Source organism: Carettochelys insculpta, chromosome 1, assembly GCF_033958435.1.
Source record: "Carettochelys insculpta isolate YL-2023 chromosome 1, ASM3395843v1, whole genome shotgun sequence".
NCBI classification, from domain to species: domain Eukaryota; kingdom Metazoa; phylum Chordata; order Testudines; family Carettochelyidae; genus Carettochelys; species Carettochelys insculpta.
In genome coordinates, this window is record NC_134137.1 from 287,146,396 (window position 1) to 287,165,918 (window position 19,523).

The window sequence follows — 19,523 nt, forward strand, 5'->3', positions numbered from 1 at the left end:
ACTCAGCAAACCACATTAATTCTCCTCCACCACTAGCGCTGTTTGATAGCATTGGGGGCCTATGCAATTATGGAAGGAAAGTGAAGGTCAGGTGCCCAAGTGTGCTTATGGCTTGGTTAATCTGAAAGAACAGGTCCTTATGCCACCACAAAGGTGACAAATCTACCATTATCACTGGTGCTGAAATATAATCAGGGGCTGCCATGATAGCATTATATTATGACCACCTCAGAATGTTTTAACACTGTCATGATACATCAGTGATGTAAAGGCTTTTGCACCCTTGTGCTGAGGTCACATTGAGCCACAAAGGATAAGGTAATAAAAGGCAGCACAGGTTCTTCTACTGCTTTGAATTGTCCACTTGTCTCTGTCTCTATCATTTAAAGCATGAGGTCTCAGCCTTTGACTCATGTCCCCTTTAGAGGGATCATAAGCATGTACTGAGGTCTTAGGCAGTTCCAGGTTGCTAATTTGATTAGACTAACTAATCCTGACTAGTAACAAGCAGTCCTATAGCACCTTAATGACTAACACATTTAATAGTTCTGGTATAAAAATGGTTGAGAAGCACTGTCTCAGGGTATTTACATTTTGGCAGAGCTGGCTCATTTGGGAGTTGTAAGCAAGAATATGTACACACACACACACCCCACATACTACGAAAAGCAAAGCCCCCTCACATCTTGGGCTGCTCTGGGCCCTAAGCAATTGCTTAGTCTGTTTCTACCCTGTACTCACTCTATGTGACTAGTCAGGAGATAAATCCCACATGTATCTAGAGCAGGGGTGTCCAACATGTGGCCTGCCAGCTAGAATCCAGCCGGCGGACCTGGCAGCAGAGTCATTTTTAAAAGGCATCCTCTTGGCACTTGGCTGGACACAGCTAGGCGCAGCTTGCACAGAGCTCGCGGCTCTGGTGACGTTTCCAGAGACAACTCCAGTAAGTCCCTGGGGGTGAGGTGTAGGGTGCCTGGCTGGGGATTTAGGGCTGTTGTGGGGAGTTAAATCTGGGGGCAGCTTGGGACTGCGGTGGGTGGGAGGTTTAAGCCTGGGAATGTGTGGCAGGTTTGGGGCTGTTTTGTGTTCAGCCCCTGGAACATGCAAAAATTTGTTGTGTGGCCCCCAATGAAAAAAAGGTTGGACACCCCTGATCTAGGGTATCATTGCCAAATTGGTGTCAGTTTGCATATCTGCCTGCGCATATCATGCCTCCTGTCCAATTATCCCTTCCCACTAATCACTTAGGCCTTGGCCTGTGTGTAGATTTTAGTGTGATGGTCACAGGAGATTGGCCTGAGTGTGTACTGCAGAGTCAAGCCCTGTGTTCATGTGAACCTCTAAAAATGTATAAAATGTTTTGGTCGAGCCACATGCATTTCAGTAAAAGCAACAAGGGGTCATGTGGCACCTTATAGACTAACAGAAATGTGTGAGCATAAGCATAAGACCATCTTTGCCCACAAAAGCTTATGCTCACACATTTCTGTTAGTCTATAAGGTGCCACAGGACCCCTTGCTGCTTTTGCAGATCCAGACTAACACAGCTACCCCTGACACTTGATACCATTTCAGTGGGTGAAATGATATGGCCACAAGAGGGCAGCAGCAGATAGGTTATGATGAGACCAGGCTACAAAGCCATAAGTAACTTCTGACAAAGCCGGTCTTTGCCCACAAAAGCTTATGCTGCAATATATCTGTTAGTCTGTAAGGTGCCACAGGGCTTCTCATTGTTTTTATTCGTAGTTTGTGCTACTGGGAGCCCCCTCGGTACAGACTTTACCCTGCGCACTCAGTAATGCCTGCCTGTCCTAAATAAAGCCCTTCCCAAGCCGCTCTAGCCCCGTAGTGTTCACGCTCGTGTTATGAGCTGGTTAGGATGCCTACATCAGCTGTGCCTCGTTATTTCAGTATCTTATAGGGGCATCCCACAAACACAAGCTGTCCCCAAATGCAGTGAGGTTCCATGTGCAGGGGAAAACATTGGCCTGTATCTTTGCATGAAGTCCAGTCACCCAGCTCAAATCTATACCTGCTGTGCGCAGACTGAAAGGCCTAGTTCCTTCTGACCCACACGGTACAGTGCAAAGTACTTTGCTAGTTCCAGAAATTCCCATAACCCTTCTTTTCACTGCAGAGCCGAGAAGGTCGGTCATCTTGTTCAGACCCGTGTCTCTTTCTGGAGTGAGACACTCAGAGAAGGAAAAATGTTCCTTTCTTGGCCTAAAAAGGACATTCCTCCAGTGCAGAGTTGAGATTCCCATTGGAGTCACACAGGGTTTTCCTTATGACTTCTGGGACCCTACATAGCCAGAGCACCTGAAACCCCCTAGCCCTGCTGGGGGCTGAAAGGGCAGAAACTAGGCAAAGAGGCTGGTGGGGGAACAAGCAGAAGAGGGAGTGGTACAGCCCACCAATGCGGGCCAGGAATTGGAGCTGCCGGGGTGGGAGGCAGAGTGGTGGGCAGAGGATTTCAAGCCACAGGAGCTGGGAAGCAGAATGTGGGGGCTGGGGGGCCAGGGAATTTGGGGTGCCAGCTGGAAGAGCCAGAAGTCAGGGGACTGGGCTGCTAGGGCCTGGAGGCAGAGCAAGGGCTTGGTGATTGGACGGCTGGGGCTGGGAGGCAGAGCAGCAGTCAAGGGACTGGGGTATTGGGCTGCTGGGTCTAGAAGGCAGAGCAGGGACCAGGGAATTGAGCTGCAGCAGAGCAAGAGCTAGAAGGCAGGGGAGTGGAGCTGCTTGAGTCCACCAACAACAGGCCTACGCAGCATAGGACTCTACTTGACTTGGTGCGCTGTGGTGCCTTACACACCTAGGGATGTGTAGCAAGCCGCTGTGGCCTTCCGCAGACTCAGAGGTGGAGGAGGCTGCTCAGAGGCCCTGGTGGACGGGCCCTGAGCTGGAACACCAGGGCCCCGCCCCTCAGAGGGCGGGACCTGAAGCCAGAAGGGTCAGGGGAGGAGCTCGGGGCCCATTAACTGTTGGGCCGCTGTGCTGGAAGGCAGCTCCTGCTTGGGCTCCTGGGCGCCAGGGGCAGAGAGCCCACTGCTGCCTGGCCTATTGGCAGGAGCTGCCCCCCAGCTGCCCAGACCAGCCTGGGCAGCTACAGATACGGATGCCCCAGGGGACCTACCCAGACTTCCCGGATCTACCAGGGCCCTCACGCCGGTGGAGAGCCCCCTCCCCGCAGGGCCTGCCAGGCCCAAACAGACGGCCTGGGCCTAGCCACCCAGAGGCCACGGAAGCGGCCGACCCCAGAGTTCCACCGGACCCCTGCAGTGCAGAAGCCCCCAATTGCCTTAGACCCATCGTGCTGCTGCCGCCAGACTACCCCAACGACATGGAGATGTCGGACTGGCCAGATCCCCCGAAGGCAGACAACTTGGAGGGGACCTACTCCCTGGGACCCGCTGACCAGGCTGACTGGGACCCTACCCAGATGGAGGTGGAGGTAGGAAGTGGGCTGGGGAATGCTTCACTGGAACCCATGGCGGTGTGTTGCAGCCTGAATCCCCACTGCCATGGGCAGGTGTAAGCGATCCACAGGGCCCCGAGCCAGGTCGCAGTGGAGTGGGAGGGCCTGCAACCCCCTACCCCCTCCCTGGCGGGGTAAACCCTCGCCAGGCTAAAGCCAACCCCGCGCAGGGGAGAGCCAAACGCTGTGTACCTGCTGCCCCACCCTGAACTGAGGGCTGGGCTTTTCCCCAGACTCTGCGCAGACTTACCTGTTGCCCCACCCTGCCACAAGGGCTGGGCCATCCGAACTACTCATGGGCTGACTGCTGCCTTGCCCTGAGGGAAGGGTGAGCATCCAATGCTGCCCCGCCCAGGCCAGAGGCAGCCTCTCCAGCTGGGGCCGACCGCCAGCTGGTTCCTTAAAGGGGACTGAGCCCGGGTTCCGCTAGGACCATGGGCAAGCTGTGGTAGCCCGTGCCGCCCCGCGGGGGGCGCTGTCATAGCATGGGCTTCTACAGGATGGCTCTGGAGTCTGTAGGAAGTACATCTATTTCTACACAAACAATGAGACTGGGCTCCACCTATCCCACTAAGAAGACAGTGCCTCCTGGAAAAGACCGAATTAGGTGGAGTGGCATCCACCTCCTCTGACACTGCCTTTACACAGGTCTTATTTCCTTGATTTCAATGCTGTTACTCCTGACTAATGCTGAGACAAGTGAAATGAGAACCAGGCCCATCTTAGCTACTGAGTGAGAGTTTTAGCTTCCAGATCTCTCTGTCACCCACGTTGAATCTCACTGCCTCACTCCCCAAAAGGTGCTGTGCAGGTGAACAAAGAGGAGCAGAACACAAACCTGCTTTACATAACCAGCCTTTATTATAACCAACAGCTGGGGATGGTTTCACCAGCCAAAACATGCGAACTGCAGGATTTTCGTCACTCCCTGTCTCTCACTGCCGAGCAGAAGCCTGCCCCTCTGGAAGGCTACGTCTACACTAGAGTTTTGTCCACAAAACTCCAGTTTTGTGGACAAAACTCATGGAGCGTCCACATTAAATATGTGTTCTGTTGACATTAACTTGACAGAATGTAGCCCTTAGGGCAACAGCCATCTGCCTCTTCCCCACAAGGCAGAACACCTTTCTCGATAGAATCTGTCAACAAAAAAGCCATGTGGACACTCCGGGTGGCCCTCTGTCATCAGACAGGGCTTCCGGGTCACCTGTGCTTCGGTTGGCCATTCTGTCGAGAGAGTGGCCAGGCAGTCTGTCCACTTTCTGTCAACAAAGCAGATCCACAGAGTGATCCGCTTTCATGTGTGGCTGCAATCTGTTGACAGATGTTTTGTCCAAAGATGTCTTCTGACAGTAACTTCTGTCGGCAGATCACTGAAGCGTAGACGTAGCTGAAAACCTACATCTCCATTAGAGAACAGCATATATGACAGTGCAGGTAACATTTCAGAAAGCTGATAAGGAATAATACTGATAAAAGATACCTGCATGAATTTGCAAAAAGGGAAGCTACATATTGGGGTAAGAAAACCAACTCAGATAAAACAGGCACTGACCCAACTTCAACCCAGCCCAACCCAAACCTGAACCAACAACCCTCCCTGTCTTCTCCCTGCTCCTCCACCCCCCAAGATTCACATGCTTGATTAATTTTGTTTTATTTTTATGGCTGCCTCCACATTCTGTTGGTGGTGGTGGTGGTGGTGGTGTTTGAGTCAGGGACAGAAATGTAAGTGGCAAACTAATTACAAGGAACAACTTCTTGTTTGGGTACTTTCAGCCTGACCAGAAACAGAGCAGACCAGAAGCACCAGAAATTTCCACCCCAGTTTTGCAGGTCCCAGAAGCTCAGTAAAGTATATGAAATTAAGGAGCTTAGTTGAATGGATCCACCAGATCTTTGGGAGGCTCATGCATCATCCCTAGCATATGCATCCCAGGTGGCAAACTGCTGAAACTTCCCTATCATAAGAGGAAGCAGCAGGTCCCCCACCACCCCGCTTTCCAGTGGTGCATGAGGCTTTCTGCTCTCCACAGCAAACACACACCCTGCTGTATTTATCGTATTATTCAACCCTCACCTGGTATATTTTTGGAAGGGGAAGGGAAGAACCCAAGAGAGCTTACTCCTGCCTTTGTCATATTTTGAGTTTCTTCAGAAGAATCTGCTATGCTGGCTGCACTGGCTCTGGGACTTCTATGGCAAGCAGATAAGATGGCTTCTCTTTACTCTCCTTTCTCTCAAGAAGCTCAAAATACTATGGGAGGCTGGGGGTGGGGGAGGAGGAGAAGAAGGCAGAATGTCTGTGGTAAAAGGAACACACCTAGTGTTCTGCAGTCTTAGAGTGGAAAGTGGACATTGTGCTCTGACATGTGCTGAGTAGAATTGAAGTGGGCCCAGTTACCTCTCCTTGTCCCTCCTTTCCTGCCTCCCTCCCACTACTCCAATGTTTATGGAGGTCAGACTGGATCCCATTCAGGAGAGGGAAGGAACAGTCTCTCGTTCAGATTCTCCCAAAGTAGCGCTGATGTGCGGCATAAAATCCAATATATTCAGACAGGTAGTTACAGGGGCCGTAGTTTTCACACTGTTCCTTCCTCAGCTCCATTGGGGATTTGTACAATTCATAGTACCTGCAGAGGATAAAAAGAAAGATGCCACTTATGACTCAGATGCCACCTGCAAGTGCTTACCCAGCATTCCCTTGAGATGGGCTCCCTTATAGTGACTACCTATAAAGGGCTAGAAGCTCATCCTTTCAGTTTAATGCCCAGGGGCGAGAGGGAGCTCTACCAGTTGGGGATTGAAGTCCATTCCCCATCTCAGTTGCAAGGCTTTAACAGCTGATGACAGAATCCACGGGAGAGGTTTCTATCAACTGGGACTTTCAGGCAGGAACCTTAGTGATCATCTGCAGTAGGGTCAGTCCCACTCCTGGGCTCCAGACCCCTATTCAGCTCAGTCTCGCAGATAGTGTAGGCCCTGCAGCACACACCCTGCTTATCCGTGACAGGGTTTGGACCTCTGTCCCCCAGCTAGAAGGGCATCACGGTACATGACCCCTGGTCTGGGTAAACAGCCCTCACCAGCCACTGGCTGAATTCTCAGGCTCGGGAAGAAGACAGGGAGACGAAGATGAAGATGAAGATGAAGATGACGACACCTCCCCTCCTCTGCTGTGTCAAACAACACCAATGTTATTGTCTGTGTCTGTGTGTGTGTGTGTGTGTTTGGGCTTTTTAAAAGGTCTCCTAGCAGCCTCAGTTGAGATCAGCTGGCCCTAACTGATTAACAGCAGCCCCATCTGGCTGCTTCCACTCAGCCTGTGATAACTCCTGATTAGCCAGGGTGTTTTTGCTTTTTCAGAGCTAGCCCTCTGGCTTGACCCTGTCACACATCTCAGAAATTTTACTAGCTGTGGAGTCAAGTCAGGCTTTTAACTCCTGCCCAACAATACTCAGCTAGAAATGCCTTAAGCCCTGGGGCCTTTCTGAGGTGTAGCATCATGACCTCTGGCAGGAGCTATGTGAAGCACATTCTTGTGTCAATCTGCCAGCCCAGGTTCTCTGACCCCATCTCCAGGAGTATTGTAAAAAGAGTTTTCTTGTTGTAGTATCTGAACCCAGACAGAATGCAGAGCCAAGCTGATCAGACCTCATCCCCGCAGCAGAGCTGAGCTTGATGCAGGAACTGAAGGCAAAGATGAAACCTCCTCAAAGCTTCCTGGGCTGCAGGTTGCTTTGGTCCCTGATGCAGGCTAGAGAAATGAATAACTTGCACCCCACTCTCCCTGGCCCCTACGTTGGTGGTCTGAAGTAACCAGCAGCCTGGGAATCTTGGCCAAATACCCTGAAATACCCCAAGGAATGCATCTGGCATGCCTGTGTGCTGGGGGCTGCTAAAGGAGGAGAAGCAAGGCAACTGAGGTCACCCAATGCCTGCTAGAGACTCCTCAGAGGATATTTATGGCCCTGGAAGGGGGAATGGCCACTTGTCTTCAATCTCTCTTGTGTCTTCTTTTTTTTTTTTTGTTTTCTGTATGTGGGATGCTACCCCAGACATGAATCAAATTCCTTGCCACACTGCATTTCCTTCCTGTCCCCCTATTCCCAGCACCCCTTAAATGATCAGCTCAGTCAGGAGCCCAGCTGGTGAGAAAGGAAAGGTTTTACCTTTCATAATAGGGGTAGGCCCTCCTCTGCCTCTTCATAAAGGCATTTGCAGTTTCTCTTTTTACTTTGAAACCTGCCATGAGAGAAAAGAATAGTGAGGTTAAAAGACCTGGGGCTGCTCTTCGACAGTCCAAATACTAGAATGTCCTCTGGAGATGGAGCATCTGCCAGCCCTCATCACAATGCCTTCTCTTCTACTTCCCAGGGCACATATACCTACCTCAGCCTCCCCAGTTCTGCCACAGCTTCCACAGCTGCAGGGACTTATCTCCCCCTCCCTTCCAATGTGCTTGGTATCAGGAGCCAAGTTCCTCCTTGGTCATGAACACCATGAGCATAATTCCCTTCTCACTTACCCTGATGTAAATCAGGAGCAAAGCTATTGACACCAATGGAGTCAGTCCACTATACGAAGAGACTCAAGCTCTGTGTCTGCAGGGACATGGCCCCCTTCTCTTTCCAGTCCCAGTGACCTTAAGTCTTGTCACCTTCTATAACTTAATATGGACTGTCCTGTTGGCCACTGCCCAGTAAAGCCTTGGGACCAATGTCCGCAGAGCACCCCGAGGTAACTAAAAGCTGGCGGTGTTGTGTCACTGACTGTTGCCTGTTGTGATGCTTGTGTCCATGCAGCCAGGACACCTGCGGGACTGCAAGAAGACTGTGCTTAAGAATATTGGTGCTCCTATGTGGCAAGTGCAAGGAAAGATTTTGAGAGTGTTGTCAATGGGGAGCTGCCCAGGTGATTGCTACATGGAGAAATCCTGGAGCTCATGCAGTTTACAGCAGAGATAGCTCAGGGGCTCAAGTACTGTGCTCCTGATCCAAGGGTTGTGAGCTTAATCCCTGAGGGGGCCTTTCAAGGTTGTGGGGGAGATTAGGCTTTTTTTATTAAAAAAAAAAAACCTGAAGGATGGTGGGATGGTGATAATTCCTGCTGTGAGCACAGGGGACTGGACTCGATGACCTCTCAAGGTCCCTTCCAGCTCTGTGAGATATGCGTGTAAGGCAGAGGATGCTGCCCTGCCTAGAGAGTTTTGGATGCCTGTGTTTGAGGAGAGCTCAGAGAGGACTGCCAGCCTCTTCCCACAGAGAGGTTGTACCACAACATCCCAGCTCACTTTGTCTCACTACCCCAGGCTTTCAACTGCCAGCAAACTTTTTTTCTTTTCTGACGCCAGTTGAGTTGGTCAGTGAGAAAGCCGACCTATTTATCACATGGGGAGGGAAGGGCTTATCTCTGGGGACCAACTGGCAAACTGAGCTCAGTGAGATCTGAAATACTACCTACAAATAAACCTGCACTTTCAGAAGTGCCAGAAATTACAGTCTGTCGTGTTGTTTCTCTGTGTGTTCATGTGCATTGGCTCTCTCCAATGACTCTCCAAAGCTTGGAAACTCTGGTTTTAATGATGCCCACTGGAAATGTATTACTCAACCTATGGAACAAGAGAGCCAGGAGAGAGTTTTCCTGATGGATTTCTGTTGCAAGACAGGCTGAAGAGCAGAGTAGGGGACAGGGGAACATTTCAGACCCTAAACTCAGGGACATAAAGCACATCCTAAACTTTTTCCCAACACTCGGCTGGTCTTAGGTTTTCGCTGAAGGAACTTCCCAGTCCCAAATTCTAGTTCTCTGTCACTCCATTTCCTTTATATCCTTGAAGCTAATAAACCTGTCTTGCCTCAGCTGGTCATCAGTTCTCACTCAGCAGCTTGGGCCAGTTTCTAACTCCTGCTCTGTTGAGTTAATAGAGGAGCCTGGCCATTCTATGATGCCAATTATAGGGACCTGTCCATTTTGCTACTCTTGCAGCTATCTCACACTCTAACCCAAAACGATTGTTGACTGGGCTGGCTGCCTCATATCTTGGTTTATCTGAGAGCTGAAAAACTCAGCCAGCTCGTGTCACTGCTGCCAGCTTGCTACTGTTTACAGGGTCTGCAGTTCTGGGTCATATGCAATTTGGGCCTTTGGTTGTCACAGGAGGTTCTCGGCTGCGAGAAGAGGATTCACAATGACACCTCCTGTAGATCCCAGTGTTGGTGAAGGAAGACAACAATAATTAGAGGATTCCATAAGCATCTCACTCATTCGCTAATCCTGAAAAAGGGATAGATGGAGGAAGAAGCATTGCTTGATACAGGTACAGAGATGGTTGTACCCTGGCAAGATACACACCTTCAGCACCATGTGATTCCAGGGAGTCCTTTGAATCTGGAAAGAGAAGGAGTCAGGGAATGACACACAGAAACCAAATGTGACTTCAGTCCTTGGCCCCCATTGGGTGACTGTATCTCCTTCTCTTATTAGGCAACACCATTTCTTTTCCCACTTGTGAAAGTTTTCTCTCTCTGCCTCTACTAGGGCCTCGTCTACACTAGAAGTCTGGGGCCAACATTTCCCACCATTGCTAACACTGGTTCAGCTCTGTCAGGAGTCATTGAGTGACCCGTGCCCTGTCACCCTGCCCCAGTTCCTGGTAAATAGAGGCCAGGGACATAAGAACATAAGACCGCAGTATGTATACTAAGGTAATTCTTAATTCTAACCTCTGATGGTCCCTGCAATAACCCAAGGGGAATTTACTTTATCAGAGGGGGCTCATGGGACCCATACTCAGCTTGCTACTTAAACAAGGTGGGCTCCACTTTAGTTCTATCTTATCGTTCCTACACCCTGGCAAATCCCACGTGTTGTTGTAATGCATGTGTATTTCATGGACAAAGAAGACTAAGGAAAATAAGTGTGTTGATTAATTCCTAGACTGTAAACTCTTGGAGGGGAGAGTTGTGTTCTTTTGTTGTTGTTGTTTTTCCCAGTGCATCATGTGCATTGACATCAGCAAGACCCATTTGTTGTCTGACCAGAACCTGCAGACTATTTGTGGAGAAAGGTGCCATTCAGCCTGAGTCAGGGGATGCAAGTTGGACCAGCATGTGACCCCTGGGCTCATATTAAGTACACCTTACTTAAGTAGTACCATTGACTTCAATGGCTCTGCTTTGCAGAGAAAGGTCTCACTCAGCTTGAGCAAAGGCATCAGAATCTGGCCTTCACCTTGCAGCCACTGAGATCTCTGTCACCTTCATGACAGTGGAAAGAAAGGGGGAAATGGTTCACTGTCTTCCAGATGAACTCTATCCCCAAGCAGCCTCCAGCTCCTGTTCTCAGCCAGGCAAACAACCTGCCATCAAAGGTGAAATGAGGAACCTAACCTGGGAGACTTTTGTCTGCCCCATCCCCTCCTCTCTGTCCCTAGAGACTGGCTGTCTTCATATCTGCCCCCTGAATCACCACCCGTGTCTTTAGTGAGAGCTGCACGGGCAGTCTCTTTTCTGTCTTCCTGACCCATGCACCTGGCCCCTAGTGTTGCTGCTCATATGAAATTAACCTCCTCTAGGGTGCTAACTGCCACAGTGCACTGAATATCCCAGCTCTTAGCCACAGCATGCCCAGAAAAGCAGCAGCCCCATCACAGAGATCTTCAGAGAAATTAATAATAGCTCTAGGGTTTTTCATATGAAAATAGCCTGGTGCCCCCGTAAGTTTAGCAGACATTATAATGCCCGTATTACAGCTGGAAAAACTGAGGCCCAGTGACGTACATGATTTGCCTAAGGTAACACAGGCAAGAACAGACACTAGGGCATTTGGCTCCCCCACCCCCACCCCAGTCTCCTGGTCTAAAACTAGCAGCAGGTGAGGTGGGAGGATCCTACAAAAGGATTGTATTAAGGGAGGTGAAAAGCTGTGGCCAAGCAGAGGAGAAGAGGAGAAGGTTGCAGAGGAAAAGGAATGGGGAGTCTTTTTAGCCTGAAACTTTTAAATCTTAGAAAGATTTAGGAGTTCCACTCTGAGCTTTGGCAAAGGTGCTGGTCTCAGTGCTTGTTCTATCCAAACAGTGCCACGTATGCCAGGAGAGAAGGGCTCCTTACTAAATGTCAGAGGGCAACATCTCAAGCCAGTCAGCATCTTCTGCTCCACATGGAAACTGATCAAGAATTAGACCAAGAGACCTGGGCAGCCTGGAATACACCAGCTGCTTCGGGGCAGACTGACTAGGGAATGAGAGAAAGAGAAACTGTCTGAGGGGGAAACAAAGTTTAAAAACTATATTGCAAAAATTGACTAATTTATAATGTACTGCTCATTGAATAATGCCTGTGAGAGTGAGGAATTTAACACTGACAAGTACAAAGCCAGCTTTTCACCCTCCCCATCTCAGCCTTCCTGATCACTCAGAGAGAGGCGGAACCTCAGCTGTTTCAGATCTGGGTCTCCCAGCCCCCTCTAGCTATGAGGCTCACTCCTGGTCAAAACCTCTCTGGCTATTTCAGCTATTTCCTACTTCAGAGGGATGACTGTGTATGTTTTAACACTATCCCAGCCATTTTTCTTCATTATTCCTTCAAAAGGTTTCCCAGCCCAGCATATTTCAATGTCACGAAAAGGTGCAGCTCTATTTTGCTCCTCACGTGTCTCGAGGTGGTGTATATTTTTTCCGGTGTTGGCAGATATAATGGACCCTTTCTCATGGTCCAAGCAGTTTAGCTTGTTCCCTTCACGGCAGACTTCCAGCCTGGTCCATTTGTCTAAGACCAAGGACCCAACTGTGCTGATTCACCGCAACCCTAAACTAGATTTCTGCAGTTTCTAGTCCTGCCCCATTGTGCGATAGTTGGTGTCCTACTGGAGGCAAATGTCTGTTAGGGATTGGGCTGTAGATGCCCAGATCCATTTTTATTTGTGACCTATACAACACCTTGCCAGTGCATAGCCCATACTGCCCAGCCCCAAAGCAGGTCTTCTCCCGAGCAGGCAGCCTTCTTAGGTCTTAAGAGTTCAGTAGGACACTCCGATAACATCCCAGGTGAGATAAATGCTTTGCTCCTTACCTCTTTCACAAGAGCAGAAGGCTGCCAGGACCAGGGTCAGGAGAAGCAGCACCAGAAGTTTCCTCATCTCCTCCTTTTTGTCTAACACTATTTTACAGCCTCAGCACTTCTCTTGCAGGGTTCTGGAGCTTCCCGCCCAGCTGCAGTTTATATACTGTGACCAACTGGAGAGATCAGGACTCTGGCCAGAGTCTCTCAAACTTTGGCACTCCCATGTCCTAGCTCCAACACAAAGCTTTGCCTTTGGGCCAGCAGATATCCGGTCCTGGCAGTCCTGTGCATATCCATCTCAGTTGAAAGGCTCCTGGCACTCCCAGAGAACTGTATTGCACTCTCAATGCTAGATTTAAAGGGGAAAATAAAGCTTAATTACAAACATCCCTGAGTTCAGTGTTGACTGAAAAAGTGACTCCAGTTGCATGGAGGGAGAACCATCTTGTCATGAGGTGGTGCAGCCGATGAAGCAGGTTTCATGTGACCCATTTTTGCAGATGAAACCATCTTACACTTTTGAGGATCTGAGTTTAGTCCAATCCTGCTTTAGTGCAAATAGGATAACCTCAGTCTGGTCTGGCATGCTGAGGTCCCCACTGAGGCTGATTTCTTTCTGTGATACAAGTGGAAAATGGTAACACTGGAAATAGCAATCTTGGCATTTTGGCTTGCGTGGAAGGAACACACCACATCAATGACTGATTCCTCTGACCCCTCTCAGGAGCGCCTTCCAGACTCAATCATACGGAAGGATCCACCATGCAATGCAGGACTGGGGGAGCGCTGCAGAAAAGGCAGAAGGGCGAAGCTAGTACGCTGCTCCGGTCCAATCTCGCAGCTAAGCAGCACTGTGCCCACTCTTTTCAGAGATAAGTGCATGGTTACACAAAAGGGGATTGTCTTCATCTAAGTCAAGACTGATCTGAACTAATGCTTCTGTGGGCCAGATTCAGCCTGCAAGGCTCTGAGCTCCCACCCCTGCTGTGGCACAAGCCAACACTGGCACTCCAGCCACATGGGAGATGCCATAGCTGGAGTGCCAGCACTTGCTCCCTGCTACAAGGAGAGAAGAGCCCACGCCTTGCAGGTACAATCACGGCAAGCTGGGGAGATATCTAGCCCGCAGGCGGTGCCTGGCAGGGAGAGGAAGTCGCTCCACACTCTACACCCTATCTCTTGCCCAGACCCTGCACCCTCACCTGCAGCCTGCTCCTGCACCCTCCCTCCCAAACCCCACAGCCCTACCCCAACCCTGTCCCCGGCAGCTCCCTCCCCCATACTGAACCCCCCATTTTGGCCCCATCCCAGAGACTAGGAGGGCCCACAAAACTCACTAGCCCTGGGCCCCTGAAGAGCTAATCCAGCCCTGGGGGTAAGCCTTGAGTCTCGGTGCCTCCCCCTCCCAAGATGGAGCTTGAGGGGAGTATTTTTTTTGCTGCTTCTGAGTTGAGGGTCACTTCTGTGAGGGGTTTTTCTTCTCGCTTGAGGTCCAGGCCAGTGAGGATTGTTTTTCGTTTTGAATTGGTTTTGCTTCTCGCTTGCATGTGGCACCCTCCCAATTTTTTTCTGTGGTTCATGGCCCCTGCCCCCTCCGGTTCCCTGCCCCTGTGCTAAGTGGTCTGAGGGCCACTAAGTGGGACAGTACATCACACCCACGGGCTGTGTGGGTCACACTTATACATAGGAAATAGGTAAGATGTAGCAGTACCAAGGGGAAGAAGGAATAATAAGATGAAGATTAAGAAGAAGAAACAAGGGATATCTACATAGATTTGAGCAGGATGAAGAAAGGAAGAGATGTACAACACTGAAGGGTGAAAGGGAAATGGCTAACAGATGACCGTAGAGAGACCAAGGTTGTGAGGTAGTATCTTTTATTGGACCAATGGAATGCAATATCCTCCGCTATCTAATTGTCTGAGACTGACACAGTTACAGCAACACTGCATATAAAAGATGACAAGGTGTAAGGCAAAGTGGTGAGGTAATTGGACCAACTTCCAGTAAAATATATTACCTCACCTCTACTCTCCTGGGATGGACACAGCTGCAGTAACATTGCAAAAGGCCTGGTAAGAGTCGGGGCTTATTCAAGATGCAGTTTCATCCCTCTAGGAAGGCTAGGTGAAACCAAAATGCTTTCAAATTGGGTCTGGAGCACTGGGAAAGTGGGAGCTGCATGGTCAACTGAGGCTGGGCTGAGGCAGAGAAAAGTACCAACTGTGAGTGTAACACCAGCATACCCAGACTGCTAGCACCAGAAATTGAACCTGGAACCATAAGGCTGATAGTGTTGTGCTTTACCACATGAGCTAAAGAGCAACTTCCTCTCAGGTAAGACTGTAGAGCAGGGACTTCACTTATCCTAGTATGAGGTCTTGGTGTCTCTGGGTACTACCTAAGGAAGACGGAGAAAGAAAGAGAGATGAAAAGAAACAGAAGAAATAAAGTCTGAAAACTGGAATGACAGAAGCAGAAGTGATTTCACTGGTGCAGAGGAAGGCAGAAGACAAGAAATGTAGATCATGGAATTATTTTAAGGAAAATGGTTAAGTCAAACAGAGAGGAAGAGAGAAAACAGAGATCTCCCTATAGGATAAACCCCATGATTTATTGGTCTTAATGTTAAATTTTGTAGAAGGAATTCTAGATAGTACAGTAATGCAAATAAACAATAATAACCCCCATTTTCTGGAACACAGCAGCAGCCAGCCATCAGCAGTGAAAACTGCCAAGTGGTGTCATCAGGGACCACTGGTTATGTTCAATAAGATACAAGACTTTGCATTGGGAGGTTTTTAACATTCATTCCCCCGATTTTTTGTGTGGTGGACCCCCTTCTGGCAGAGACAGGAACTGTGTATTAGCTTGGCTGCCAGGAAGCGAGCTCAGAAGTAGGAGGGAAAACAAAAACTCCACCTAAGCCTATTTTGAATTTCTTTGGCAAGAAACTGGATGATGACATCAAATCCCAAGCTACCTGCAGCAAATCTAGAGGTGACAGCATATTAACTAGTGCTCTCAGTTGTAAAAAATAGTTGTTTGTGGGTACGGCGTCTTGTCTGATCCTGGTCCCATCCTTAGTTAATCTTTCCCTGTGTGTGAATGGGGGGATTGGCATATTTTGCTATCACTCCCCCAGGTCTTGCTGCTCTATCCAAGGGTTCATTTTATATCCCTCTGTGTGAGGGGCACATATAGAGATGAAGATTTATTAAACCTTTTAACTCTGCCAAGTCAAATGTGAATTTCACTAGACCACGTCTGCAGTCTAGGGATAATGTTTCTGCCAAATTTTTAGATTCCATCAGCTCTGGCGTGGTTCAAAGAAAGGGAATAACATTTTTCTTAGCAGAGAAACTGCATTTTTTTTCACCTTTTCATACTTAGAAAAGTCTTACTTGATTTGGAAGGAACATTTAAAAATATGCATGCCCCTTAACGGAGAGCAAACATCAAATTTCAGCTGAAAAAAGACAGCACTGAAAAAAAAAGAAAAAAAATGTCCTTTAAAATGGAAACATTTAGGCAGCTTTAAATATAGACCTTGCAAGGATTCCAAGCTATAATATCTAAGTGTGTGTGTGCTTAATATATGTTCTTGGAGGATATTATTCAACCCCTACATTCCTCGGTGCTCTGCACAGCTTTCCACACAGAATATACTTTCTGGTAAATAAAGGAGACATAGTTGAAACTCAAGTTGTGTGAGAGCCTGTTTGTTTGTGTCTGTAACTGATATTTATTTATTTTAATGAATGTCTCCAGTTTAAGACAGACTGTGATCCCATATATCAGGGCAACCTGTATGTAAGGAATACATAAAGGTGAGGGATATTGCGAAGGATTTGAGACATGAGATTTAGATGGCTGTATTGCTCATAATTCATGCAGCCACGAGTAAATGATACAGAAGATTCCAAATGAGCATGGCTAAATCCTTTATATCATACCACATTATGATTTGCTTCCTGCATGCCATGCATTGTAACTGATTCTTATCTCTCTTACACTTGCAACTCTGTGTGCCTTAATTGCTTTTTGTTCAGAGCTCAGACATAAAACTACCACAACTTTAAGATTTGATATCTTGGGATTTTCAAGCTCTGTATGTAAATTCTGCTTTAAGCTCTGTTGAAAAGTTGGGAATTTCCTCTTTCAGCTTGTGTGAAGAGCACAATTCTAAGCTTGGTTCATGGTAAGATCAGACTCAGGTGGGGAATTAAATATTGCCTGTCCTGCAGACTCAAGCTGGGGTACATTTGTGGTCTGATATGTGGGGGAATTGCACATTTGGAGAAAAGAGGCAGGTGCCTCTTTAAAGTGCCTGTTTAGAACATTAGCATCAGTCCCAGAGGACAAAGATTATGGCTACGTCTACACTAGCACACTATGTCGAAGTAGCCTAATTCGAGGTAAGAACATCGAAATAGGCTACTTCGATGTGTATTGTCTACATGTCCTCCAGGGCTGGTGCCGTCGACGTTCAACATCAAAAGGAGCCGGCCCGGAAGCAATTGAGGAGCATCCACACACACAAGCACTCTCTGTCAAAATAAAGGCCAGCAAAGACTGCAGACGGGGTCACAGGCTGGACTAGACCTTCTGGGGCAAGAGCAAGCCGCTCCCTTAAAGGGCCCTTCCCAGACACACTCGGACTGCACAGCACAAGGTCCACAGAGCCGACAACCGGTTGCAGACCCCGTGTACACAGCATGGACCCCCAGCTGCAGCAGCAGCGGCAGCAGCAGCCAGAAGCCCTTGGCTAAGGGCTGCTGCACATGGTGACCGTAGAGCCCTACAGGCTCTGGACAGAGCGTCTCTCAACCCCTCAGCTGATGGCCACAGTGGAGGACCCCACTATTTCGATGTAGCAGGACGCAGATCATCTACACACCCCCTACTTCGATGTTGAAGGTCGAAATAGGGCACTATTCCCATCTTCAGATAGGAATAGCGATTTCGACATCTCACCGCCTAACGTTAATTTCAATGTCGAAATAGCACACGGCGCGTGTAGACGTGACAAGTGCTATTTCAACGTTGTGCCAGCTACTTCGAAGTAGCTGGCTAGTGTAAACGCACCCTATCTGGCAGAATTTAGATGAGGTGCTCATGGGACAATAAAACCTCAGCAATGTGCACCCTCCCATGAATCAAAACAAAAAAGCAGTCCAGTAGCACTTTAAAGACTAACAAAATAATTTATTAGGTGATGGGCTTTCGTGGGACAGACCCACTTCTTCAGATCATAGCCATACCAGAACAGACTCAATGTTTAAGGCTCACATGTGTGTTATAGGTTCTCCTCATGGAGTCATATCAATTGTTCCCATGACCAGTGTATAGGTGCTCTACTCCTGGTATGCCATTCCCCGGTAGGACTTGTGATTGGCTTATACGCTCCTTTAAAAATAAAAATCCATTTTACATTTTTTTCAACTTCTAAAAAAGTGTTGCATTTTTTGAATATATCTCAATTCCCCCAGGCTGCACTGCATATGCCACAGATGGTTTCAGCTTTCTGAGAAAAGCACAATGAATAGTCTGCCTCAAAGGCCAGGAGTTAAAAGAAAAAGTTTTGGGGCCTTTCCATAAATCTTCAGACAGGTCAAACTAAAGACAACTGAGCCAGGTCACGTACAGTGGCTGAACTGCCCCTGAAAGCCATGGTGGCCACTCCTCCTTGCGCTCTGCCCCAACAATGACAGTACACATATCTACCCTATGCACACAATGCCACCATAGAACAGGAACCATCAGTAATGTCAGTTCTCTTCTCTGCACCTTTGTCACAGCAACAGGAGCCATTAACAAAAAAGTACCATGCACTGGTTGAACCTCTCTAATACGGAACTCTCTGTCCTGACAACATCCATAATCCAGCATGATTTTAGTTAGCTTGACGGCTTCTTAGCATGGGTGTGGTCAAGTTTCCTGTGGTCCCATAAAATTTATTTCCAGCCACCAGTCCTGGCTCCCAGTGTTCTGTGCTGTTATTTAGCTGCAATGTACCTCTAGATGTCTTCCAAGAGTCCAGTAAGCTGTGGAAGTGTTGGCAAGGCTGCTAGATAATATTGACCTCCCATGGTCTGGCAAATTCTCTTATTCTACACCAGTCAAGTCTCAAGGGTGCTGGATGAGAGAGGTTCAACCTGTACTAGGGTGAGTGGATATGTATATCCAATTGACATAACTAGCATTATTTCTCTATAGCATATGCTTTTTTTTTTCCTGCAAACCCCTTCCACAATCCACCACCTCCTTTTGATTTGGGAATCACTGAGCTTCTGTGAGTTTATATACGAACCTAACCAGTGCTTTTAATGGTTTCATTCCAAATTCACTTTTGCTTGAGAAGTACTTGACTCCTCTCACTGAAGTTACATTAGTTTCTTTCCATTGACTCGATTGGAAGTCCTCCAGAGTCATGTAAATGTGAGAACTAGCCCAAGAAGCTTAAATTAAGCTGGGCCAGACTCTTAACTGATATAAATCAATTTTAATTGATGAAGTTTGGCTGTGCCACTTGCCACCAGCCGGGAGGCTGGCTGTCTCTGGGAGGTTTCTTTCTGTGTGATTTTGGAAATACTTGTGGCTTATAGATGCAGTTTACATTTTTTTGTTTGTTTCCCAGACTGCTTGAGACAGACAGAGAGAAGATTTGTTCCTTCTTTTTCTACACATTTTCCCCTATATTATTTTCATGCTTTTGTGTGAGTTAGCAAGTTTAAGAAAACAATAGACCCTTACTTTATGGCACACAAAGCTCCTGAATTCTCAAAAAATAAAATAAAATAAAATAAAATAAATAAAAACCTTCATGACCTTCATGTAACCCTTCTTCCAGAACCGGTCGGCAACAACCAGGGCCAGATTCAGTGTATAGGGGTTCATTTTTATCCGTCTCACACACAACCAGTTCGAGCCCCCACCTAGTAGACTGGGAAATTCACACACCTGTGGCCACCTCAGAGACG

The 19,523-nt window shown here is 48.2% G+C and overlaps 1 protein-coding gene across 1 annotated transcript; it reads right to left on the reverse strand.

The window, feature by feature from the left end:
• Positions 1-4,317: 4,317 nt before the first annotated feature.
• On the reverse strand, positions 4,318-12,697 carry LOC142007346 (osteocalcin-like). The gene is made up of 4 exons (XM_074983959.1): positions 12,550-12,697; positions 9,833-9,868; positions 7,651-7,723; positions 4,318-6,111 (listed from the first exon to the last, which is right to left on the reverse strand). Exons 1-4 carry the CDS (start codon positions 12,614-12,616, stop codon positions 5,982-5,984), a joined length of 306 nt encoding a protein of 101 aa, XP_074840060.1. The 5' UTR covers positions 12,617-12,697; the 3' UTR covers positions 4,318-5,981.
• Between the last annotated feature and the right edge of the window lie 6,826 nt (positions 12,698-19,523).

Coding starts and splice junctions, on each gene's coding strand:
- LOC142007346 (XM_074983959.1), bottom strand. CDS start 12,616: ATGAGGAAACTTCTGGTGCTGCTTCTCCTGACCCTGGTCCTGGCAGCC. Junction 7,724..9,832: donor GGAATCACATGGTGCTGAAG/GTGTGTATCTTG, acceptor CTCTCATGGCAG/GTTTCAAAGTAAAAAGAGAA. Junction 6,112..7,650: donor GCCTACCCCTATTATGAAAG/GTAAAACCTTTC, acceptor TATCCTCTGCAG/GTACTATGAATTGTACAAAT.